This window comes from Typha latifolia, chromosome 4 (assembly GCF_019914945.1).
Source record: "Typha latifolia isolate L0001 chromosome 4, TyphaL0001v2, whole genome shotgun sequence".
NCBI lineage: Eukaryota > Viridiplantae > Streptophyta > Magnoliopsida > Poales > Typhaceae > Typha > Typha latifolia.
Window position 1 is genome coordinate 1,318,357 of NC_133089.1, and position 25,383 is coordinate 1,343,739.

A 25,383-nucleotide genomic window follows, 5' to 3' on the forward strand; every position below is an offset into this window, starting at 1 on the left:
CCTAGATTGTGGATTGTTTTCTTAGTATACTGTACTCACCGCTCAAACCGGGCAATGAGATGAGGAACAATAGAAGATGAATTCATTTGGTCAAGACAGACATGTATCAACTGAAGGACTGTCATGAGAAAATTACAAGAAGCCTCTTTCGATCTTCTATAAACGCCAAAGTCTATGGATTGTCTCCAAGTCGTTGCACCCAACTGTAGAAGTGATAAAAAGAATTAAATTGTTCTTGAGAAGCGATAAAAAGAACAAAATTCTTATGATAATTATTCCAGTTAGTAGGAGTAGCATTCGCTGAGCCAAGTCCCTCAGCAACATCAATGTTCAACCGTTGCGCTCAGCAATCCTTGTACAACACATCTGTACATCAGTGCAAAATTCTTACAAAATTTTCAATGTAATAACTATATTGTCTCCATACCCATTACCCTCTAGATGGAGATCATGATACAAATGATACAGCTGAAAGAATCACCAACTAATTTTCCTCAACTGCTTAGTGCTGTAACAGATTCATTGATTTTCAGGAAGTAGCTGTGGGGTCGAGGGATGGGAAAGCACACATTGTTCAGCATTTTGCACTTCGGACCCTTCAGCCTGCAACTGTTAAAGCATATCAGAATCATGCAAAATACAATAATACTCGAGTTACTCTCCAGTCTTGCTCCAATTTAATGGATCAGACTGCAATACCCAAGGACACTAAATATAGGGTAGATATAAATGGATGGCACACTAGGTTGTTCCACATCATATATTTGTAAGACAAATAACATTGCCACTGGTAAATTATTTATTTTTTCTCATTTTGGAGAAAAGTCCATACCGCTGGTAAATAAGTTGATGCAAACCATTAGTTATTAATCCAAAGATTATGATTATCATTAAGTCACTTGTTCGACAGTAAGCTTACATCAGAATTAAGTAATCATCAAATGCCATATCAAAAAGATTTGGTTATCATGATCTACTCCAAAAAAATAATATTTTAAAGAAAGGGTAATCATGAGCATTCATTGTAATAATATCTCATGAGTTTTGATTATCACCTGGGATGTTTCGCCTTCTTGACCATTCTCCTCCTGTTGTTGGTTGCTGGTGTATTGTACAGGGATATTTTGCTGTTTAGCCAGGAAAGAAATTGCTCATAGCATCAGAATACATTTAACGAGTTCTATAACATACTAGGAGTTAATGCCACTAGTTCTACAAATCCAGAAGAAAACGGTATGTGCAACTGCATATGTAAGCCAAATTTATAAGAACCCCACAAGTCCTGTCAGTTCCATGAGCCCATAGTACCTGGTCTTGCCAATTGAAACTACAAAATGAGTGGGCTAAGTACCAAAATCAGTTCAACAGTACCTTCAAACGATTAAGAGAATAATATAGATATCTGTTAAGGTGACAAATGTTGCATGTGAGGAAATAACTGATTTTGCAAGTCAGCAACCATTTTCCGTGTCGTAGTGCATGGTAGAGTCTAGAATTGTTAGCAAGCTTTTTGCACTAGACAAAAGGCCTCGAAAAAATTTATTAACAAGGAAACCTTAAAAAACATAGGATGAAAAATTAAAGAATGCCACAGGATTCTTCAGCATAATCAAAGAAATGACTCACCTGGAAGTATAAATTATAGTTCAAAGCCTGAAGTTCTGACGAACCAATATGCGGCTGTTGTAGTTGAAAATACTGTTGCTGCTGCTGCTGCTGCTGGAGTAGTAACATTTGTTGTTGGTGTTGTTGCAGTAGCTGTTGCTGCTGCTGCTGCTGCTGGTGGAGTAGGTGTTCTTGTGATTGCTGCTGTTGTTGCGGCTGCCGCTGCTGCTGGTTAAGTATGGATTGTCGTGGTTGCTGCTGCTGCTGCTGCTCTAGTAGGTGTTCTTGTGGTTGCTGCTGCTGCTGCTGAAGTATAGACTGTTGTGGTTGCTGCTGCTGATGAAGTAACTGGTACTGAAGGTATAGCTGCTGCTGTTGCTGCTGGACTTGCAGATACATCTGTTGTTGATGTTGCTGGTAAAGAAGGTGCTGCTGTTGTTGTGTCTGCTGCAACTGCTGACTCTGTTTCTGAACTTGGGATGCCTGCTGTTGCTGCGGCTGTTGTTGGCCTTGTTTATTATGTGGTGAGGAGGGATGTTGCGGGGATTCCTGTTGGTTAAGCTCTTGTTGACTTCGTAGCTGCTGCTGCACTGGTGGTGACAATTGTTGATTCTGATGCTGATTCTGCTGAAGCTGTAGATAATACAACTGTTGCTGATAATATTGCCAAATATGTGGTGCATACCCTTGGATACTTTGGAAATATCCATATTGTTCATTGTTCTGAAGCGGTTGATTATAGATTTGAGCTTGAGCAGACTGTGTGCTTAACTGAGATTGTGAATATAAGTAACCCAACTGCTGCATATTTTGTCCTGTCCAAGCCTGACTGCCAGATGGGTTAACTTGAGTAGAAACCATCTGATACTGACCTTGAGCATTGTGTGCCTGCTGATCCTGTGTGTTGGTAAAAGCCTGAGACTGGGACTGGCATGGATAAACTTGAGCTGTCAACATCTGAGCATTAGATCCAATAGAAGGGTATTGCCCATGAACATGCCATTGTTGAGGTTGTGAATCTTGAATATTGTGATATGATTTATGACTGCGATCTTCAGGAGCTTCTTTGTTGTGATGAGCCGAGTCTCTCCCACCACTAGCATCTTGAGGATATACACCACTAACAGGTACATCATGCTTTAAGTCTGTCTGTGACTGGACCTGCATCTTGATTTGGTTTCTCTCTGCCTCAGAAGGTTTTTGACCTGTAAGCAAATGACTGTCATCTTTTTGCAAACTTGCTTGCGAAGACGAGCTGGATTTTATATCTAGCAGATCAGGGTCACAGTTTTCTGAGACCTCATTTACATCACCTCCATCCTCAAATTCATTTTCCTTTGACCCACCAGTTGCTTCCAAAGAAGAATTGCAGTCATTCGATATGGCTGGGATGGACTTACCAGCATCAATTTGTGGTGAACTTATTGAGTGATTATCAAGCGCAGGTGAACTTGAACTGCCAAACTCTTGATCCGGAATTGGTTTCATTTGGATTTTGATTTCAGAATCTCCTGAGCAGGCTTCTGGATTTTGTGTGACATCAGGACAATTATGTACCAGCTCACCAACCTGCTGGACCGGTTCAGTTCCTTCTGCTGTGGGTTGCTCTTTCATTTCTGCAATGATTACCTGTTCTTCTACTACCTTTGTCTTATTCTTGTCTTCTAGTTGTATTTCCCCCACTTTAGCCCCTTGAAACAGAGCATTACCATTCCTTCCCAGTGATCTATGCATATCAGATCCCGCATTGCTACAATCTCGAGAAGCATGATGAGGATAAGAATACAGAGATTCATTTCTTCCCTCCTTATTCTCATCCAGACAGTTGTTTCCAGTGGTACTGCAGTGAAATATATCCCTCATAATGTGCGGAAATAGTTTCCTATGACGAATCCATGCCTTCCTGATTTCTTGAATATCTCCATAAAGGTCAATGAACTGCTAGAAACAAAAAATTGTAGAAATGGTGCTTAACTGAGCACAACTATGAGAAGTTAATATCAGTGAGTAGAAATAGTGCACTTAACTAAGCATGCACATAAACTAGATGATATTAACTACAGTCAACAATATAATTTAATTCACAATTTCAACATATTCTTGCTCCAAAACTGAAGGGTTTACACAACTCTTCTTAAGTGCACATAGAGACCAGAATACTCTTGGAGTTCCCCACGGAAAACTGTGCATTGATCCTTTGTTTCAAACCAAATATATTATGCACAATAAAATGCGCCTCCGCAATGAATAACTATTCTAAGAAGGATAATTTAGCGAAAAAGAAAAACACTTCGGATCTTACACACTTGTGCCCTTCCAGATGTTCTGTCACAGTAATTTTATGGCAATTTTTCACCTTTCTACAGTTGTCCATAACTGGATTTTGAGCTAAATAATCACAATGCAGCAGTCTTTTTCCACATTTATAGAGCAGGCTTATTTAAGGAATTGAAAGGAACAAGAATTGAACAGTAGTAGATATTGAGGAAATTACGGGCTATACCAACAACAGAAGCCTAGGGCATAAGGTTGTCATGGACATTATCCGATTGTAGTCCAGATGGCACTAGCATATACATCAAAAGAATTTGGCTTTCACATGTCATTTTGGTAGGGAGATTTATAGAGACAATTGATTCCTTATGGAGGTTTTGGATGCAAATCTCCCAGTAATGAGAAGAGCTTAAAAAACTGATAATCTTAGTGGCATTGTGAATGGGCCGGTCTGACCCAGTTGTACAGGAGGCCTTTATCGAGCCTGATATCCCAGTTGCTCAGATCACTAAAAAGGAAAATAGAACCCCAGGTGTCATCTAAATATGAGAGATAACACACATTAATGCCAAAGACTTCAGGACCTAAGAAAGGAAGATCTGAGAGATGTAAAACATTCAATATAGTAAGATGCAGATACACATTATATACCAAAAGTAATAGATAAGGGAGTAAGAGACATATATCTATTTATACAAATGCAAGTTCAAGCATAAGAGGGATGAATATGAAGGAAACAATAACGCCAATAAACTCTAATGACCTGAGAAAATCAAGTTAATTGCAAAAGAAGACAAGAGACGAACAAAACAAACTTCTATCATATTTTAATTAATAAATGACACAAGGAAAGTCAACTTTGAAAATGCAAAACTAGGAAATATTTCAGTAAGATAGGATGCATTACAATTGTCGACAACTGGTATATGTCCAAAATTAACTCTACTGAAGCTATTGAGGAGGCATCTAACCTCTAGAAACAACAACGAGATTTCTTCACGGTCTTGAGAGCTTAAAGCTCTAGATAGATCAGATCCCGGAGATATTGCATGTTCTATAAAGGAATCTAATTTAGGTACTTCTGCTGGCCCTCCATGCATGATCATGAAATGTACCAATCCCTGAGAAAGATATACTCCATCAAACAAAAAAAACACTTCTTATATTCATATGACACAAAGAAAATCCAATGGAATAAGCGTAGCTTCTATTTCCTGAATTTGGAACTTTAAGTCTTTTAACTGAAATGATAACTTAACATTACAGGCAAACAATGTATATAATTCAGTTCATATGAATAATGATTGCCGTGCTAGTGGCACGGGGCAGGTGGACCTTGACTCGGCACAATACATATCATTAGCATGTGTCGTGCCGAGCCGGTATGCTATTAATATACTAAATAGTCTTGACATGCTGAAAAATCATCTTTAAACCTTTCTAGGACATTAAAATAGGTTTTAAGGGCTAAATTAAAGTCATTCAACACTAGATATTAGTAGAACATATATAATTAGATTCTTATATGATGATTTTTCCCATTTTTTCTTGGATTTCTGAAATTTGAAGTACAATTTGCATAAATCAAACATAAATACAAAGAGGTATTAAAAGTGATGAAAGAGACTCCAAATTAGATTTGTTTAAAATAAGATATGCTCAATTCCTATTGGCACAAATCGATTGAGTGGCCTTGAAGGAGTATCAAGATACACCCACCTGTATCAGTGTTGATAATTCACTGGCATGATAAATATCAACCCAGGCAGACCGGCACGAAATCCATACATATCACACAACAATTGTAATATATGTAAATTGTACTTATAGTTTTATTATGTTGCTCAATTTAAATTGTTGCTCGAATAAGGTCTCCAGTTTGGAAGATACAAATTGTGAATCATAAGCATCAGGTAACATGTCCTCAAGAAAGGAAAATATATTGTGGCTTGCCTATGGTGATAATAGTTTCGAATTACTTAATAAAGCATCCTATATCAAGTGACAAGTTATTCATTTAAAACTTGTCCACACAAGTAATGTAAAATATATTAATAAACCTAAGCACTAACTGTATGCAACAATTGCAATTCATGGCTGCAAATTTAAAAAATAAAAAACCTTTATTAAGGACTTGCAGGGAGTTTGCTCAATTTCCTTGATGAAGACATCTCTAGCAGCATCTATGCTACCACTTATCTGCAAAAGGTCGAAAAAAAGTACTGAAGAAATATAAAAATATGGAAAACATGAATAAATGAAGAAATGATCAATTCAAGAAGAAAAAAAAAACCTACTGAAATAGATAGCATGGAAAGCAGTCTGACAATCTACTGCTTAACCCACAAAATCAAACTTCCAATTTGGAATAGAAGTTTGTTAAAAACATAAAAAAGAATAGTGTAGCTACTTTGAATGACTTAGAACACAAATGTCGGACATGACATGGGAGTTGGATCCACAGGAGCCAGAAATAGTAGGCCTACTAAAGGCACAAAAATAGAGGGTAAGTTGAGATCTGTCATAGAATGAAAGAATTAAACAAGGAGCCGTATGAGGTGAAAATATCCTCATTATGCCAAATGGTAACCATTCTTAGGTTAACAAACTGCGGCGGCTCAATAAAATGCTTTGAGTACTGTCCAACAGCTTCATCTAATTGAACAAGTATTATATCTTACAAAAATGTACTATAGAAAGTAGAGGCAAAGCTCAATAAAAGTATTGTATCCATAGACACAAAGAGAAGCAGAATGGGTTTCCAATAAATAATGCTGCTAGTCATGAAATTAACATCTTTCCATATTTCCCGAGTGTGAAGAAAGAATATCATAAAAAAAAAAAAAAAGTTCAGCCCATCATCCCCAGTCGCCCCCCCACCCCCCAAAAAAATAAAAATTACTGAGTGCTAGGATCCACATTTTTCGTAATGTTGGCTTGGATCTCCAACAAAATGATGGAGTCACCTCGCAAATCACAACTTAGGTCAGTCCTTCATCATGTAGGCTATTTTCCTGAAGAATTCACAACGTGATTTTCAAAAGCCAAAGGGAAAAAGGAATCCACCTCAATATCATAAAGTTGATTGCATCACAATTAAAACAATGTGCATATTAGTGTATCTGTGGCAAAACATAAAACTAGGACATAAATGTTGCAACCTACTCATAGTATAAACCATGATAAAATTTATGCAAAAGAATGGATGACTTCAATTACCAATAGACTAGACTATTAACAAACACCTAGAGAAGAAAAGTTAATCCTACCACTAATGTAAATTGAGCAAAATTAGTATATAGAGCTTGAAGAATTTGAAAGTTCTGCTTCTCTTTAGCCATCTCAATTGCTTTTTCATATATCTTGCAAGCTGCTTGAGTATTTCCCTGCAAGAGCAAGTCAAAATGAGTCAGTTTCCATCATTTGATGAGAAAACAAAGCGAATAATTTCGTGTACTTGTTTACCATGCGTTTTTCCATGTTTGCCACTCTACTAACATTCTCAGTGAAATCAGAATCCAGATCTGCACCATCTCGGACAAAAAGAGTGCGAGCTCCAAGAACATCACCAATTTGCTCTTTAAACATAGCACAGTACATACGAAAAGTTGGAACTCTCTGATTGCAATAAAACACCAACAAATGATTGGACTCATGAGATGAGTTCTTATAAAATACTCAATATCAAGTTCTCTTTTCAAGAATCAAAAGATCAATTTGACATACTCTAAGATTTTGTAAAATAAGGAAACCAACAAGCATGACAGCCACATGAAACTATAATAGAGAATTTCCTACTTGATGCCAGAGACTAGCCTGGGATGCTTGTAACCTAATAAACCTTGAAACGAATTCAATTTCCTGATACAGGAATAGTGCTGGAGAAAGAATTAACAGAAGGAAAGAAGAGCAATGAGAAAAAGAAGATAGCTACATGCTGAGATATTATTCCACTTCATCATGCAGTTTTAGTTATGTCCATAATGATGTTAACATATGCTGTGACAATCAATACCTTCAGGAAAAATGAAGAAGCTCGACCAAGAGCATAATTTGCTATCTCTCGACCACCTTTAGCATCCACAAACTCCACATAGCGGATCCAGAATTCCGCATAAGTAGCACAAGGAATCAAACATCTCTCATAAAGTTTTACTGTCTGCCATTGGAGAAAAAAGAAAAGGCTCTCTGAGATGTAGCAATAAAATTGAGTTGCTGTCACCAGAATTATACAAGTAAAATAAGACATACTCACGTACCCAATCAAAATCTCCTTGCATCTCAACAAAGTCAAGATACTGATGCCAATTTTCAAGCTGACAGCTATCAAGTGGCTTCACATGAAAATAAGACCTCCTTATATGAGCCTCAAAGGGACTAATTTTTTTGTCCATTTGACTGGATCTCTGATACATTTTCTCGCCAATTAATAAGTACTTTTTCACTGCATCTGGATTAGGAATACCGTCTTGTGGATCCAAAAAGTCTCTGATCACACCTGAGGCCTCTTGATATTCACAGTCATCTGTATTTGTTGCTTCACAATTAGGCACAGTTTCTGCTGGCACTTTGGTTTCTTGGTGCCCCATCTCTTCTTCCAACAGAGCAGCCAATTTTCTAAAACTAAAGAACACGAGCAAAATAACATTTTAGCCCGCTCATCAAAATGAAACTTTTGGCACATTATCGGTCATCACACCAGAACTTCCTAATAGCTAATAGCCTGCTATGATAAATATATTACGAAAAAACTCAACATAAAGGGAAAAAAGAGGAGTTCAATGCAGTGTATTCTACCCTTCGTATCTTCATATGCTTGAGGGGAGCACAGCCTAAAGCAAGTAAATAAACTAATGACTTTATGCAACTAAAAACAAGAGAGCCAAGTTTCAAATAAACAAGCAAGAATAGTGGATTATTTTTCAATAATGCTAGATTCAGATGTTCATTTGCTCCAAGTCAAGGTTTGCACTTTCTGGTAATATTTGAAGGTGAAGCCTGATATATACCTCTCATAATAGCTGTGCAACTTTTTTGTTGGAAATCGCAAAGTGTTAATATAAATATGAGCAAGTTGACTCCATTGCTTCTGAGAATATTCAAACTCAATATATTTATCCCACAAGACATGACACCAGTAATCCCTTCCAACAAAAGATAAGCCTCTTGCATATAACCTGCCATAAAACTTACGAGTTACTATTAAAAGAAATTTGATAAGTGTAACATGCGAGAATAACAAGAACCAGTTATTGTTCTTCAGGAGCCTAGTAGTAATTTACTGTTTGTGGGTTTTTGACTGTATTTCTGATATGAGTCAAATGCATGATCACATATATCTGTGTAAACCTATAAGTGATATACTTTTCTCTGTACCATACTACAATTTTACTCCAAAGTATGCTTTGTTCAACATCCACGCACGTGCAAAAGTGCTGACTTAGAAATTGGAAACAATTTGGAAGGTATCATATATGGGATTCATCATTACTAAATTGAACTCGTTTTATAAGTTTACCTTCTAATATCAGCAGGATCCTCATATGCTAACATACCAAAATTACAATAACTGACCCAGAGATCGATAGAGTAAGTTGCTGCTAGTACTGCTCGCTCATACACTTCCACCACCTCCTTATGCATACATAAACGTGCCTTGTGGGTTGCATACTTCTTCCAGTAACCATAGCATAAAGGAAATTGTGACAAGAAGGTGTCATAAACCAGGCTGATAACTCGTATGTCATTCTGCAGTACAGATAGTAGTGGCAGAAATCAGAGAAAGCACAATCAAATTCCCATATATTACCAAATTGCAAAACAAACATTTTGAAAGGCCAATAGATGTGGTAAAGTACAAAAGTTAAAAAAGAAACTAGAACAAACATAAAATCAGAATTAAAATCCACTTCTGTTGGACTGGTAGGAGTGGTAGAATTCTGAGTTATTTGTTAAATGTTAAAAAATCCATATAGTCAAAAGATAACTCCCCAAAGCAATCCATCTAAAAGACACGTTGCAGCATGATAAGGTATTTTAAGAATCCTAGAAAATAGTTGTAAAGAGTTACACAAATTACCTTCAGAAACTTCCTTTAACCTGATGAAACCAGCTAAGAGAATTTGAACGACAACAAGGCACAATGCAACAAAGGGACTACATGACTTGGAAGTTAAAAGGCAGGCAAAGGAGTCAAGAAAGACTGGAAAAGCTGTTCAGCTGCAAGATTGAAGAAATAGTGATTCTTAAAACATTAGTGACTAGAGAAACTAAACCATCACTTCTAGACGAGCCCCATAGAAGAACTGCTAAGGCATAAATAGCTAGCAAAAATGTTCTGTTCTTTTTATGGTGATACCCATCTATAAACCTGCTACTATTTTGCACACATCTGATGCCCTAGTTAAAGGATATGATTGATAATCTAACCTGAAGTAAGAGGAGATAGCAACTTAAAATTCTTTTCAAGGAGAGAACTGTTTGGATCAAACATGACTAACAAAATAATAGCACTTATGGAATATAGATCACGAAAGGCTTGCATTATAGGCCTAGGGAAACAGACAAAGCAGTGAGTCATAGATGCAGACAGGAATGTGGAATGACCAAAACTTGAAGAAACAATCCTATACTATCTATTAAGTGTAACTAATTGTAATAGCAAACTAGTCGAATGGATCTTGAATCAAAAGAATACAACCATCTACAATCTACATTGTCTTTATCTTTTTTATCTTTTTTATTTCTTAAACACAAAAATAGGCAATACAAGAAATAAATTTGTCTTCGCGCATGAAACACATAGCATTACCGTGAAGAAATTTCATAGATGCAGAGAAACCCAAAGAAATTCCCACGTACAGGTGAAGTTTCCTCAGTCTCCTTTATTAACGATGTCCAGGCATCAAATTCCACCGCCGGATTCTCCAGCAGGGTTTGAAGTTTTTCCTCAACAAAATCTGCAGCAAAATGGAAGGACATGTTATATGCACGCAAGTATCACGAGCCCGCCCAATTTTAAATTTCCTTCGAACCATATGATCCAAGTTCTCGCAGCAAGATTTGCATCCAAACTAAAAGCAATTATAACCCATTTTTAACCCTGTAGAAAGCAAACCAATAACAAAATTTGCATCCAAACCCCTTATTTGGGGTTCCTCTTTAGGGTTTATGATCTTATAGCCGATAAGCCTTGGATTCCCCACGTAATTGGAAAAAACAAATAAATAAGCGAGATAGAGAAGAGAGGGAGCTTACTGGATTCAGGAACCGAGGGTTCTCGAGCTGCACTAACCGGCACTGGATCTTCCTCCATCGCCATCTCCGCCATCAACGCACGCTTGACCCAGTGTTAGGGTTCGATTCAATTCGAAGCAGCGGCAGTGGCCACTATATGCGGGTCGGGTTTGATAGTACATTGCGCAAATCCGGATCCGAATCTAAACGGGCAGTGGCCCAGGCCGTAGGCCCATCACAAAATTTATATATCCAAAATTAAACTTTATACTTTGGCTATGATCATAAATATTAGTCAATGCTATCTTTTTCTGCTTGAAAATTTCATACAAAAACATTACTATATTTTTATAAAATATTTGTGGAGAAAAAAAAAAAAAAAAAAAAGAGGTTGGATCATGCAAGCAGCAACTGCCCTTATTTTTAAAATTCATATGGTTTACTAAAGCCTAGGGCCCACATAGTTGAGCTTAGATTCATTCTATAGTGCACACTTGTTAACTGCACCCCAAGCTTTACAAGGATCTATTCCAGTACTCCCCCAAGTCCACGCAACATCTACGCAAAGGAATGAGTCGGTAATGAGGCATATGAGCCTTTAATCCTGGCATTTTTTTGCTATTTAGTCTCTAGTTTTCTGGTGAAATTATTTATTGGACCCTTCTTAGATTTAGTCCGGGCAACAGCCTAGTGGTGCCGACGTGAAGAGTGCATGTGACTGCAAATGCCATTGTTTGAACGAGAACATTGACATTTTGAGAGACAAACGCGACCATTTGCTATGATTTAGAATAGTATTAACACCCATAATTCTTATAGTCTAACAGTTGGAGAACAGGGCAATGAGGTTGGTGTTTCTGGATCGGAAGGTGAAACGATTAAAGAATAGAATTAGAGGTAGAGAGGTGGAAGAGATTGGTTGTATTGTTACAGATAGATGCCGCGTTGACAGAGGAATTTAGGATATAACCCACAAGTCTACAGTCTTTAGCAAATTAAAAGTCTTTTTTCTTTTTCTTTTTCTTTTTCTTTTTCATATCACCACCTACAAGTTGATGTTAATATTAAATCATACAGAGTCAACGCAGCTCTAGCGAAATCTTTATAATAGATTGGGGCAATCCGACGGGCTGAATTATTAGTGTACTTTTAAACTAACGAAAAACGGAATTATTTAATTTTTTTTTAAAGTAAACGAGTCACTGCGGCACGTCGAAAAGTGCAAGCCAAGCTGGCCGCTTAAGATTTTGTGTAAAGGAGAAATTTACATCATTAATTGAGTCGTTGGAGATGGCCAAATGGGAAGGAAAATTAAGTATCATAATTAATGCCGAGAATAAATAACATGCAGAATTGAATATCAAAAGGAGATAAATGTAGGGGAGAGAACAAGCCGGATTAAGCATCATAATTCGGATAGTTTATGCAAATATAAATATGAGTTTTTCTTTGAAAAATAGTATTTAGATTAATATTCACATATTATTTAGTTTTTAAAAATATAAAGAATAAATAAATCCGAATATAATTTTACCACTCTCCAATTAGAATCGGGTCCGTTTTCATAAATGTGATAGGAAAAGAATAAATGAGTTGCAGAATTAATATCCTAAAAAGGGGATAAATGGCTAATTAAGATGAATATGCTGGCCAGCCAAGCGGTATTTGGAGTTATAGGCCATCTTGGTTGACCTTATCTCTTGTTCTCATTTATTATTATTTTCTCTTCCCTCCCATTTAACTCTTTTAATTAATGTAGACCCTGCAACCCCCCTTGCTTTCCCTTTACTGCTCTCTTGTTTTGCCAACCCCTCTCCTCCTCTCTCTCTCTCTCTCTCTCTCTCTCTCTCTCTCTCCCTCTTCTTTTTCTTCTCGTAGTTTTCTTTTCTTTCATTGCAAAGAAAGCTTCTTCCTTTCATCATCTAGGATCTCATGGTGGCCTCCCTCCTCTCTCATCAGCACAAAAGTAAGAGAACTCACCAACCATTTTAGCCAAAATTGCCCCTTTGATACCCAAGTCCCTAAAAATTGAGGAAAAAGAAGGATTTTTTCCTTCTTGCATCCTGCATTGATTCTCCTTTTCTCAGTTGTTTTGGTCATTTCTTAGTTGGGTTGTTGGTTTTTGTTTTTCTTGGGCTCTTCAACCCGAGGCTGGGGGTTTTGTGATTTTGATTTTGGCTTCATGTTCATTGGTCGGGGAAGGATGGATCAGAGAGACTAAATCAGCAAAGGAGGTACCTTTTTTGTCTTAAAAATTTGCCTTTTTTAGTGGTAGATGCTTGATAGGACAATTGTTCTTATATGCACACTGCTCTCCTGTCTTGATGGTGATGGATGGCAAAAAAAAATGATGTGTTCAGATTTTTTCTCCCCCTCTCGCACGTTTCCCTTTCTTATTCTTTCAGGTGTATTTGCTTTTTTCTCCCCTCCTATTTAATTTGGTAGTTAATTTTCTATTACTTTGCTCTTTTGTGAAAATACTGTTATAGTTTCCCTCATTATGTGGGCGAAAAGTTTCCTTAATCATTGTTTTATATAATTTCCGTGGAATATGAAACTTCAAAGTTCAAAAACATGATTTCAGTCTTAGATTGGATTGCTGTATGTTTTAGTTGCGCAACCAATTAATTCTAAAGGAACCCAAAGATCAAGTGCTTACTTTTGTCTCTGTTAGGATAACAATCCATCAGCTTTTTTTGGTGTGGAAATTTGGATGGATTGACGTAGATGATGCTTACTTCGATAATTTCTTAGCAATCCAATCAATCTGACATACTGAATCTTTCCAGCCTTTGATGCAGTGATCTCTTTATAACATAGAAAAGAAAATGTCGTCTAGTCTGAGTGCAGAACTATCAAAGAGCACCCCAGTTTTTGGCCTGAGAGTATGGGTTTTGATTGCTATCGGTATTGGAATGTTAATGGTGTTAATATTATTGATGCTATCAATATGGCTTACATCTCGGAAGAAGACAAGAAGAAAGTTTGGTAACTTCACGCCGCAGCAGATCCCTGTCATCTCTAAGGAAATATCTGTAGACAGAGTTGGTACCCGCAGTCTTGCTCAGACTTTAAATGACCGTGAAGGACCTTTCTACTCCTTGCATGACAAATATACAGATGAAGAATCTGGCAAGTCACTAGCACAATTGGCTACGACTAAATCGGCTGATGCTGATAACATGAGCCAGTGTAGCTCAGTTTACCACATTGAAATGGCTGGGAGTTCATATTCTGGTGAAGAAGGTAGCTCAGGGCCCACCAGGAAGCCATATTCTCCTCACGGAATTGTATCTGCATCTCCGTTAGTTGGTCTTCCTGAATTCTCGCATCTGGGATGGGGCCACTGGTTTACTTTACGAGATCTTGAGTATGCTACTAATCGTTTTTCTAAAGAAAATGTCCTTGGAGAGGGTGGCTATGGGGTTGTCTATCGTGGCCGTCTAACAAATGGAACTGAGGTTGCAGTCAAGAAGATTCTTAACAATCTGTAGGTTTGCTTATAGTTACTGCTAACTATGACCACAACTAATATACTATCTTCAGGCTTTATCCATTAAGAAATCATTTGCGTGCTTAAATTTATCATATAATATCTATTATTTAAATGGCATGCAGCGGGCAGGCAGAGAAGGAATTCAGAGTGGAAGTTGAAGCCATTGGTCATGTTCGGCATAAGAATCTGGTGCGCCTTTTGGGGTACTGTGTAGAAGGAACCAATAGGTAAAAGATTAAAGACATTGTAAACCATTCACCTGCTCTTTTGCAATTTCTCGTCTCTGCAGTTAACAACAGTAAGAGCATTCTTGAGCATATATCAGGATTGTGTCCTAATGTAGGATGGACACTTCTGAGTCTCACATATCCACTAAGCAAAGATCCAAGAAATGGACAAAAGTGACTTAAACTTGAATCAGATCAACAAAACTGATCTACATACCCTAGCAAGATGATAATGAACACTGAACAATCATGCCACTAGGGGTGCCAAAATAAACGAGCAGCTCGAGCTCAAGCCGAGCCGAGCTTAAGCTTGTTTTTAGGCTCAATTTGAATTTTGAGCCGAGCCCAAGCCTGAACCGGCTCGCTCATGCTCAATTTGAATTTTGGTTCGTTTTAAGACTTAGCTGTTTGGGCTCGACCCAGCTCGATTTGAATAATAGGCTTGGTTCATCCTGACTTGAAAATAGCCTAGTTTTAGGCTTGAGCTGAGTTGAGCCTGAATCCCAAGCTAGGCTCAAAATTAATTTCGAATTGAGCCTTAGCTGGAATCTGCTCACTTAGGCTCAGCTTGTTTACACCCCTACATGCCACTTATTTGATTTCCACAAAAAGAAAATTTGAAGTTAGACCTAATGATTTACAGTAGTTTCTCATTACACACTTTATTTTAAAATTGACTAGAGCAGTAAAACTCCAGAGATTGAATGCCGAAAGAAGTTGCCTAACTCACTAACATAATCAAGGTCCTAGGGTGCAATGAAATTTTGGTTGCTACAGGCATCACATAGTAAAATATTTCACTGGATCTGCAGTTAAAACTTTAGAAGTGATTGCAATCTTCAATATATGTACAGCTTCCACAGCTATTAATATACTGGTTAACTATGTGTAACAGGAAAAATCGAACAGTAAATATACTTTGCCACTGATAACTTATTCTAAAAGAGTGACCTCATAATTCCTAAAAGCTGATCTATTAAGTTTTATTGTAAGAAAAAAGTGGAAAGAAGAGTGATGTTTATAGTTTTATATAAATCAAGATTCACTGCAATAGTTCTATATAAATCAAGATTCCTGTTACTTTTTAAAAATGTACATTTCCATTGAATAATACTTTTTCCTAATTTTGACTGTTTTCACTTTATGATAAGCTATTTCTGGTTTGTGGACCATTTAGCAGGAGTTTTATGCAATTAATTATGCTTGATTACTCTATTGTAGGATCCTTGTATATGAGTACGTCAACAACGGTAACTTAGAGCAGTGGCTTCATGGGGCTATGCGCCAACATGGTGTTCTCAGTTGGGAAAACCGAATGAAGGTTATCCTTGGCACTGCAAAGGCGTAAGTTGTGATCATACTTATTTCTTGCCTTCACTAATTTTCTTCTTCTTGAAGTTAAAACTCAACTTTCAGTTTGTTATTTAAGTTAACTATTAATGAAGTTAAATGGATGACTCATTGGCTTGCAGACTTGCCTATCTGCATGAAGCTATAGAGCCGAAAGTTGTACACCGAGATATCAAATCGAGCAACATCTTAATTGATGATGAATTTAATGGCAAGCTTTCTGATTTCGGATTGGCCAAGCTCTTGGGTTCAGACAAGAGCCACGTCACAACTAGAGTAATGGGAACATTTGGGTATACCTTCAGCTCATCTTTATGTTATGTTGCTCTCTTTTCTTCCTGACCACGTGATTACGAGTCTCTGACTAGTTATTGCACAAAAAAGATAAATCTTTTGAAATGCCTAATTTTATCCCTTTCTGTAAACAAAGGTATGTAGCACCTGAATATGCAAATACCGGAATGTTAAATGAGAAGAGTGATGTTTATAGTTTTGGGGTTCTGCTATTGGAAGCTGTGACTGGTAGGGATCCTGTGGATTATGGTCGTCCTGCCAATGAGGTAAAATATGCTTATCATAGTGTACCACTACTCAAATCCTTTGAAATTATCTTTTGATTGTATCGATTCCAATGTTCCAACTAGTAAAAATTTGAATATCTTCATTTGTTAGAGAACCTGTGTTTAGGAATGGCTTACGATTCTGGCTGTAACTACATTCTTTACTAGGTATTAAAGTGATTTATGTTCAGGTGAATCTTGTGGAATGGCTCAAGATGATGGTAGGAAATAGGAGAGCAGAGGAAGTAGTGGATTCGAGCCTGGAGGTTAAACCAACTATACGTACACTTAAACGGACACTTTTAATTGCACTCAAATGCGTCGATCCTGACTCAGATAAGAGACCTAAGATGGGTCAGGTTGCTCGGATGCTTGAAGCAGATGAAATCCCATACCGGGAGGTCATATATAAACCCCCTCTTTGTGTTCTTTTTTAGCTTAGTGGTTGCATATCTAGGAAAAAAATTGCTGAACTGTTTTATAAATTTCTCTCAGAAGGATCGTAGAAACCGAAGGAGTCGCACGGAAAGCATGGATATGGAGCCCCTAAAGGAGAGTTCAACTTCTGCAGATACGAGCGACCAAAAAGGAGAACCAGATACTGCAACATCCGGGGAGTTTCAAGCATAAGTCAATCTATAGTGATCACTGGAGATCAATGACTTCTTTGCTAACAAGATTGTTCAGATAGTTCATCATTTTGTGCTCTGTGTCACACTGCTATTTTTGGCTACTAGCATTGGTAATATTACTAGATAGGAAGATCAAGCTCGTCACTGGCCCTTTCTGAGTACCATAATCTGAGCTTTTGCATTGTACAAATACCTCTATTGGAATACTGAATTTATGAACATATAAGTTTATACTATCTTCCAATTCCTGTCTCTCCTCTTGCACTTCACTTTCGAGTTTTCCCAAAGATTAACAGTCGAGATGTGGGAGACGAACAGCTAATCGGGTTTGCTTTTGAGATCCAAAACCCGGTAAGGATCAATTAAACGGATCATCGGATCCATTTCCGACCATATCGGACTCACTTTTAGGACCTTGATTTCATGCCAACCCACATGTTCCGCACCATGTACGCGCTTTAGTTGCTTGCAAGCATGAGCGAGGTCGTTTTATAATTGAAAACGTAACGCAAAATTCTTGGCTCTAATCTTGCACGCTACAGTATCCCACTGTACTAAGTAGGACCTCAACCATTTAAATCGGTCCACGTGTCGTCCGGCCACGAAACACGACTTGCAACTGTAAACATCAGCTGCTGGCCGACAGCCAATGTTTTGAACTTATTTTTTTTGTTTTAATCACAAATGTGGAGCTTGAGTCGAAATAATCCAAAAGTGTAAGGTGTGAAATGCAAATTTCATCACTAAAGGCGGGTCCCGCATCTTATGCTTCGGGTTTCGTGTTCATTCACGTGACCGCAACAACGACCGCCAAAAACACCAACATCGTGATTCCTCCCGCCAGAAGTACATTAAATATTTCAAACCTCGAATTGTCTCATCCAATGGCGGAGATTGTTCCTATTGAAGTATCGGACGTCTCGCATCCACCGACTCCTCTATATATAGCCATGGCGGATGGTGAGCTCCTCCAACGTTAATTTCACCTCGATTGTTCTCTCTTCCTCCTCTTCTCGATTCTCGAGTCTGTCATCGGTGAGTGGATTTTTATTCTCCTTCTTTGCGATTTTGCTTTTGTTGGTGTTTTATTGAACAATTTCTATTAGATTCTCGTTTTACCTTTGATTCGGTCGATCTCTAGATAGGGAGTTCTCTATGGGACCGAAGCGTGGCGTTCTTGCGATCACGATTCTGCTCTCGATCCTCTTGTTTCCGATCGCCGTTCCTGCTTCGACCAATGGATTGATCAGGATCGGGTTGAAGAAGAAACCGGTCGATGTGAATAGTAGGATCGCATCCTGGCTTTCAGCCAAGGGTGGGAAGTCTTTTATTGCGAGGAAGTATGGGGTCCGGAGTTGTGATGGCAATGGAGATAACACGGATATAATATCCCTCAAGAACTACATGAATGCACAATACTTTGGGGAGATTGGAATTGGCTCGCCACCACAGAAGTTTACGGTCATCTTCGATACTGGAAGCTCGAACCTGTGGGTCCCTTCTTCCAAGTGCTATTTCTCTGTAAGCAACTCGCTCTGCATTAACTGTTGCATTTCATTGTAGTGTTGTAAACCAGTGAGTTTGATTGAGTTTCCTGTGCTGAATTGTACCTCGGATGCAGCTTGCTTGCTTTTTTCATGCCAAATATAAGTCAAGCCAATCGAGCACGTATAAGGAGAACGGTTCGTCTCTAAATGCAGATTCTTCTTTTCACGAGTTATAGGCATTGAATTCTCTTGTTCTTGTGCTCTATTGGTGCTAATGAATTTACTAAATTGGTTTACGTTACTTTGTCTAAGTAGAATCATATGCATATAATGACTGACCAATCTCGATCATTTCAGTACTCTTGTGAACAAAAATTCTAATTTGTTTAGTTTGCTGGTGGCTGATCAGGCAAAATATAATAACGAATCATTATATAGTTTTAGTCAATTGTAAGAGCCTGGATCACTATGACAATGTAAACAGGAATGAAGGTATAGGTTTTCCTGCCAACAAGAGAGACTATCGGGATAACCCACATACTATTCATGGACCACTTTGTTCTGTAACTGTTTGTTTTTTTTGTACTAAGCAGGGAAATCTGCAGCTATTCGTTATGGAACTGGATCAATTTCTGGTTTTTTTAGCCAAGATGATGTTACAGTTGGTGACCTCATAGCCAAAAGTCAGGCAAGCGTTTCATGATCCTTATTCCTTTGGCAATTTGACTTATTATTGTGAACTAATATGAAGTGTTCCCTCAGGATTTTATTGAAGCCACGTCGGAACCAGGTGTTACTTTCTTAGCGGCCCGATTTGATGGTATTCTAGGACTTGGATTTCAAGAAATATCAGTTGGAGATGCAGTCCCTGTGTGGTATGAAAGATTGTACTAATATCTTTTCCTACTGTTGTCTCAAGATACAAAATTAAGAATAAAATAATAGAAAAATATGACCAATAAATGCTAGTGAATAATTTATGCTCATTGCCTTTTATTTTCCTGCTCACCAAGCAGGTAATAAACCCTTGGTTTGAGAATATACAAGCGATGCGCACACACATACACACTCACTCACAGACATAGTATGGAACAAAAGTTTGTTTGCAATTAAATGCTATTAGCTGAAATCATACTTGGCTATTATTATGTGGTAACTGCCAAGGGGTATTTTGCTGAAAGCCATGGAGCTAATGTTGCTGAACATCTTGGAGCTCATCAGGAGTAGTCTGTGTTCTATGATTAGGATTTTACATATTATCATCTCATTACAGAATTCTTCAGATTTCTTTTTCCTAACAGAAAGTGAAAAAAAAAAAAATGAAAGCTTTAAGGTTTAAAAGAGGGAGATGTTTAATTTATTGATTCTTGTGACTTATCACTTGTTTATATTGGCCCCCAATTTCATCACAGTATAACCTCAAAAGTGGTTCTGCTATTTATTAATTTATAGGCGAAAATTTAAATTTCATTATTATTTTCCTGGATATCGTGTGGATTGACTTAGGTGCTATTTGTTAACTCATTTTGCATCTTCTTGAGATCTTGAGCTTGTTTCTCTTTTCCTGCCTCAAACTTTCATTGTTCAAACATGTTATGAATCTGACAGTTACTAGGATTGTCGCACTTTGCTTCATAGATGGCTTCATTTTGTCCTGTTCACTATAAGCAAATGGCTCCCTGTTGTGGATCACATGCCTTCTACATGCATTAGTGAAGAAGAGGTGGACAGTATCACTAAGACACTAATCTTGTTTGTAGGTATAATATGGTCAAACAAGCACTTGTCAAAGAACCTGTTTTCTCTTTCTGGTTCAACAGAAATGCAGGTGAAGGAGAGGGAGGTGAAATTGTGTTTGGGGGTGTTGATCCTAATCATTATAAGGGTGCACATACATATGTCCCAGTGTCCCAGAAAGGTTATTGGCAGGTTGATCACTTATCTAAGTTTTTACTTCTTCCAATTTGTTGGATTCTGGAACGTTGTTTTTACCTATTCACAACTTTTATGCTTTACCAAATATTTATGTTGACTTAACCTTTATTCGTTTGTTGCAGTTTAACATGGGAGATATCCTCATTGATGGCCAGTCTACTGGTATTGCATGATTTCTCCTTCCTACAATTGCAAATTCTTGCTCATTGAAATTTATCAACATCAAATTCATTGTGTACTATATTTCTATGTCAGGATTCTGTGCCAGAGGTTGTGCAGCCATCGCAGATTCAGGAACTTCCTTGATTGCTGGTCCAACTGTATGAATCAATATACATGTGGATGTGTTTGTGTAATTGGGAAATATATATTTCTATTTGATCTAAGGACACCATATATTATTAAAAATTGATCTTCTTGGTATGCTGCTATTAGTTTCTTAACATCTGCCTCACCTTCTATGCAGACTGTTATTGCTGAAATTAACCAAAAAATCGGAGCTTCTGGGGTTGTTAACCAAGATTGCAAAGAAGTTGTTTCTGAATATGGGAAACAAATTTTAGAAATGTTGTTGGCAGAGGTTTGTTGATGTGCTTATAGTGTTGCAGAACAAACAAGAAATAATATCTGGCATCTTCTAGGCTTTCATGAGCATAAAACCAGATTTTGCTTTACCTGGTTCATTTTGCAGATACAACCAGCAGAAATCTGTTCGAAGATTGGTCTTTGTACCTTTGATGGAGCTCGTGGAGTAAGGTTAGTAAGAAGCCACTATGTGCTGGTAATGTATTTCTATTTTTCTGTCTATATGAAGTGGGGAAGAAGTCCAGTAACTCCAGTTTTAGTTTCATTAAGAACATAAGGTCTTAACTATAATTGACAGACTTCAGAAAAGAATATGATAAGGTACACTTGTATGGATATAAATATATAATGTATTCCAGCCCCTCCGAGGATGTAAAAACTCTTTTAATAATCCATTTTCCAAGAATGTCTCCTTTAAGGCTTTAAGTTCCTCTTCTTTCTCTTTCTGCAAAAATTTCCCAGTGTATCTACCAGAAGTATGTTGCGGCCTATTTTTATTCTCTGATAAATAATATTATTTCTCCTCTAATATTACTTGATGGAGGATAGCCATCGTTCTCCTAGATAGTCTTTAAATGTAGAGGGAAGTGTGGCAGGATATAAGCAGTGCAGCCAAATGTTGTCATTTGTTTTCATCCCCATCACCATAAAGTGCAGTTTAAGAGGGCCTATGAAGCAATTTCTTCAAGGAACCATCTTACCGTGTAACTTATCAGTGCAGGGGACCAAGATAAGTACTTTACCTTTAGGAGGAACTGATATTTTTCTAAGGTGATGTGCAATTGAAGAACCTCCATCAGGATTTAAGAGTTTGTAGAGAGAGATCTGTCTGAAAGAATATCCTTCGTTGAAAATTAGATTCTGGTCCACTTGATCCTTTCAGACAGATCAATCGAGTATATCTTTGTTGCATTCTAGAAGAAAAACATGATGGTCTTTTTGATATTTCTGTTAGCATATTAGAACACTGACAGGAGATTCATGTCTAAACCCCATCTGTCTCTCCAGAATGATATCCAAGCTCCATCCTAAAACATTATATATTGTTGAAGAGAAGCACAATCTCACTTTCCATTTCCTAGAACATGTTACTGAGTTAACATGCCTATATTTCACTTTTTTGTTGTTGTTCATGTATGCTGCTTCTAATAATCTCTATGTTAATGCAGTATTGGCATCGAGAGTGTAGTGAATGACACCGACAGATTATCTTTTGGTCTGGTTGATGCCACATGCAATGCTTGTGAGATGGCAGTTGTATGGACACAATATCAACTAAGGCAGAATCATACTCACGAGCATACTTTGAATTATATCGATGAGGTTAAGTTCTTTTTATATGTACTTGATATTTAATATAGCACTTTGGCATGCTTAATCATGCGTTAAGTTATATTGCAGCTATGTGAGCGACTGCCTAATCATGTGGGAGAAACATCTGTGGACTGTAGTAGCATTGCCTCCATGCCTCCTATTTCTTTCACTGTAGGCAGCAAAAAATTTGAGCTCAAACCAGATCAGGTACGTTATACCCTCTGCCATAGTTATCAAATGGGATTCTATGTACTGCTGAGAGTAAATTAGAATATGAGTTGACCTCATAGTCACAATCAATGATAGGGTATTATTCATTTTGAATATCAATATTATTAGAGATGACCAACAGTCAAAACCATTTGAAATGTCCAGAAGCCAAATATTAAGGTTCTTTGGGTCCTTCTTACATTAGGAATTTAGGATCAAGTGGTCTGAACTCTGAAGAAGAAAAGTTTGATCGACCAATAGCAGAGCTCTTTTACTTGACAGTCTAGAATTATCCAAATTACTCGAGTTTTTCTTTCCTCATATATTTGAATTGAATCTCTATACTATGACCAACAGATTGGGTTCTCACTTCTCAGTTAAAGAACTTGAAATTTTCTATACAAGTGAGACACATGGGAATTGTGGCGTTTTAGTTTCTAGACACCTTAAAAGGCACAGGTTATGTTTCACTTATGGATTGAAAGGCTGTACTCTTTGGTAGTTTCCTCTCTTGTGTAGAATTATTGAATTGTCATTGAGAATATAAATTATATGTAACTATATGTTCACAAAATATTAGACATTTCAACATATGAAAGTTTTATGATGATATCCTGATTTGTAAAGATCAACATTTTACGTCGCATAGTTCACGCTTCACATGAACTTGGTTGATAGGCAAGCGAAACAGATATTAATCAAAATGTGATGCCAAATGTTCAGTTATCATTCTGATTCACGATCACCATAATACTATCTTGCTTCTTTGTTGATGCAGTACATCCTTAAGATTGGTGAGGGTACTGCAGCACAATGCATAAGTGGATTCACAGCTTTGGACGTCCCTCCTCCTCGAGGCCCTCTCTGGTTAGACTTCCTTTCCCAGTCTCTTACTCATGGCTTTCCTGCCAGAATCTTTGATTTCTAACTAATGAAACTGCTCCAGGATTTTGGGTGACGTCTTCATGGGTGTTTACCACACTGTCTTCGACTATGGCAACCTGAGAGTTGGCTTTGCGGAGGCAGCATAATGGCAAACTCTCATGACGATGAAGATATAGTAAATTAGTATAAAAAAACTATGTGTAAGTACGACGCTGGGAGAAGACGCCTGTTGTATGTTATCTGGGACAGTAATTATAGATGTCTACCAACAACTTAAGCTGTGATATTCCCGTATTCTGAAAGCTTTTGCTTACGATGGCCAGTTAATCCAGAGAAAGAAGTTGTTTTGATTCTTGTATCCAAGGTTCAGATATGAAACACCCACTTCCAAAAATCACATGTTTCTCACATGTAGAGTTCTACGTGATTCTCACGTGACCTGTAAGTGAAATATTTTTACAAAGTATCTAGATAAGTCTAGAAATACCACAATAATCTAATAAATAATCTAAAGTTATAATTATCACATGTCTTAATAAGCCTCTAGGAATATAAATTTATACATAAATTTTAAACATAAAAACTCTCACAGGGGTTATGTCCAATTAGAAATAATAGAATAAACAATATTAAATAGGGAAATGAATATGCTATTTCTCGATGTTCGCATCCTCCATAATTAACTCTGAAATATTTCTACTAAAATAGCGGTGAGCATGGGGTCCAGCAAGTATAACTCAATAGTAATTTATGAATATTATATTGTATGATAAATAGAAATGCAAATCCATAAACATATCAAAGAAATGTGCACAGTTCAACTTTAATAACTTTCATCATCATAGCTTAATTACATAAATATCCACACAGAAATCGAGTCACTAATGACATGTCTCACAAATCAACATAGCATCGAGGGGGACTAATCATCTAGCGGTATTATCGCCCATACATGTCTGGTGACGCTGCATATGACCAGTTGTCTGTGGCCATCAGACTAAGAACCTCAGTTGTAGGCCCATCAACACAGCTCTAGTAAATCATCGCACACAGCAAATTCATTACTTGTAGCTGAATCATCGCACAAAGCAGAATCATCACACCCGGTAGATTCATTACTTGTAGCTGAATTATCGCACAGAGCAGAATCATCGCACACAGCAGATTCATTACTTGTAGCTGAATCATTGCACAGAACAGAATCATCGCATACGGCGATTAAGAACACACAGCTCGATAGACGCCCTGACCCTACGTCCTCGGGTATCGCTAGAACTATAACCCTACCTCTCAATCATCCTTACTAATATCATACTAGACAAGTCTCCAACTAGGGCAGTGTAATCACCTGAATGTTCCACCAGCTAACAACCTCAGGTGTAGACCGCTAATATAATGCTATATAATACACTCTACTCTTAACCCCAGGTTGAGTGAGTGAGGGGGGCACTGCCTAGTTAGGATTTATCTAACAATGATACGTGCACGTGGTGCCATGACTTCTATTATTTATTATATTATGATCATCAAGGTACAATGTACTATAAACAATGCATGGAGCCTATCATACATGTGCAATAGGTAGTA

The 25,383-nt window shown here is 37.5% G+C and overlaps 3 protein-coding genes across 7 annotated transcripts; 2 read left to right on the plus strand and 1 right to left on the minus strand.

Annotated features, from left to right (window-relative positions):
- Positions 1 to 55: 55 nt before the first annotated feature.
- LOC140786666 (uncharacterized) lies at positions 56 to 11,247 on the minus strand. 3 transcript variants are annotated; one of them, XM_073135269.1, is made up of 13 exons: positions 11,137 to 11,247; positions 10,741 to 10,838; positions 9,398 to 9,627; positions 8,889 to 9,056; positions 8,139 to 8,502; positions 7,895 to 8,038; positions 7,345 to 7,497; positions 7,149 to 7,265; positions 6,001 to 6,078; positions 4,851 to 5,000; positions 1,627 to 3,543; positions 1,056 to 1,127; positions 56 to 609 (listed from the first exon to the last, which is right to left on the minus strand). In XM_073135269.1, the coding sequence occupies exons 1-13, from the start codon at positions 11,207 to 11,209 to the stop codon at positions 520 to 522; spliced, it is 3,654 nt and encodes a 1,217-aa protein (XP_072991370.1). In that variant the 5' UTR covers positions 11,210 to 11,247; the 3' UTR covers positions 56 to 519. The 3 variants fall into 3 exon arrangements, with proteins under 3 accessions (XP_072991370.1, XP_072991372.1, XP_072991371.1); XM_073135270.1 differs by having other exon boundaries at positions 207 to 603; XM_073135271.1 differs by lacking the exon at positions 11,137 to 11,247 and having other exon boundaries at positions 10,691 to 10,830.
- Positions 11,248 to 12,902: 1,655 nt separating this feature from the next.
- LOC140786347 (probable receptor-like protein kinase At2g42960) lies at positions 12,903 to 17,624 on the plus strand. Of its 2 annotated transcripts, none has more exons than XM_073134693.1 (8): positions 12,903 to 13,349; positions 13,905 to 14,605; positions 14,734 to 14,838; positions 16,060 to 16,182; positions 16,311 to 16,481; positions 16,619 to 16,748; positions 16,940 to 17,149; positions 17,244 to 17,624. In XM_073134693.1, exons 2-8 carry the CDS (start codon positions 13,944 to 13,946, stop codon positions 17,376 to 17,378), a joined length of 1,536 nt encoding a protein of 511 aa, XP_072990794.1. In that variant the 5' UTR covers positions 12,903 to 13,349; positions 13,905 to 13,943; the 3' UTR covers positions 17,379 to 17,624. The 2 variants fall into 2 exon arrangements, with proteins under 2 accessions (XP_072990794.1, XP_072990795.1); XM_073134694.1 differs by having other exon boundaries at positions 13,211 to 13,349; positions 13,917 to 14,605.
- Positions 17,625 to 18,275: 651 nt separating this feature from the next.
- Positions 18,276 to 24,154, plus strand: LOC140786346 (aspartic proteinase oryzasin-1-like). Of its 2 annotated transcripts, none has more exons than XM_073134691.1 (14): positions 18,276 to 18,415; positions 18,522 to 18,901; positions 19,002 to 19,062; positions 19,461 to 19,555; positions 19,630 to 19,742; positions 20,628 to 20,796; positions 20,925 to 20,964; positions 21,058 to 21,122; positions 21,269 to 21,382; positions 21,494 to 21,558; positions 22,557 to 22,710; positions 22,789 to 22,908; positions 23,690 to 23,778; positions 23,858 to 24,154. In XM_073134691.1, exons 2-14 carry the CDS (start codon positions 18,536 to 18,538, stop codon positions 23,940 to 23,942), a joined length of 1,536 nt encoding a protein of 511 aa, XP_072990792.1. In that variant the 5' UTR covers positions 18,276 to 18,415; positions 18,522 to 18,535; the 3' UTR covers positions 23,943 to 24,154. The 2 variants fall into 2 exon arrangements, with proteins under 2 accessions (XP_072990792.1, XP_072990793.1); XM_073134692.1 differs by having other exon boundaries at positions 18,394 to 18,415; positions 18,526 to 18,901.
- The last annotated feature ends 1,229 nt before the right edge of the window (positions 24,155 to 25,383 follow it).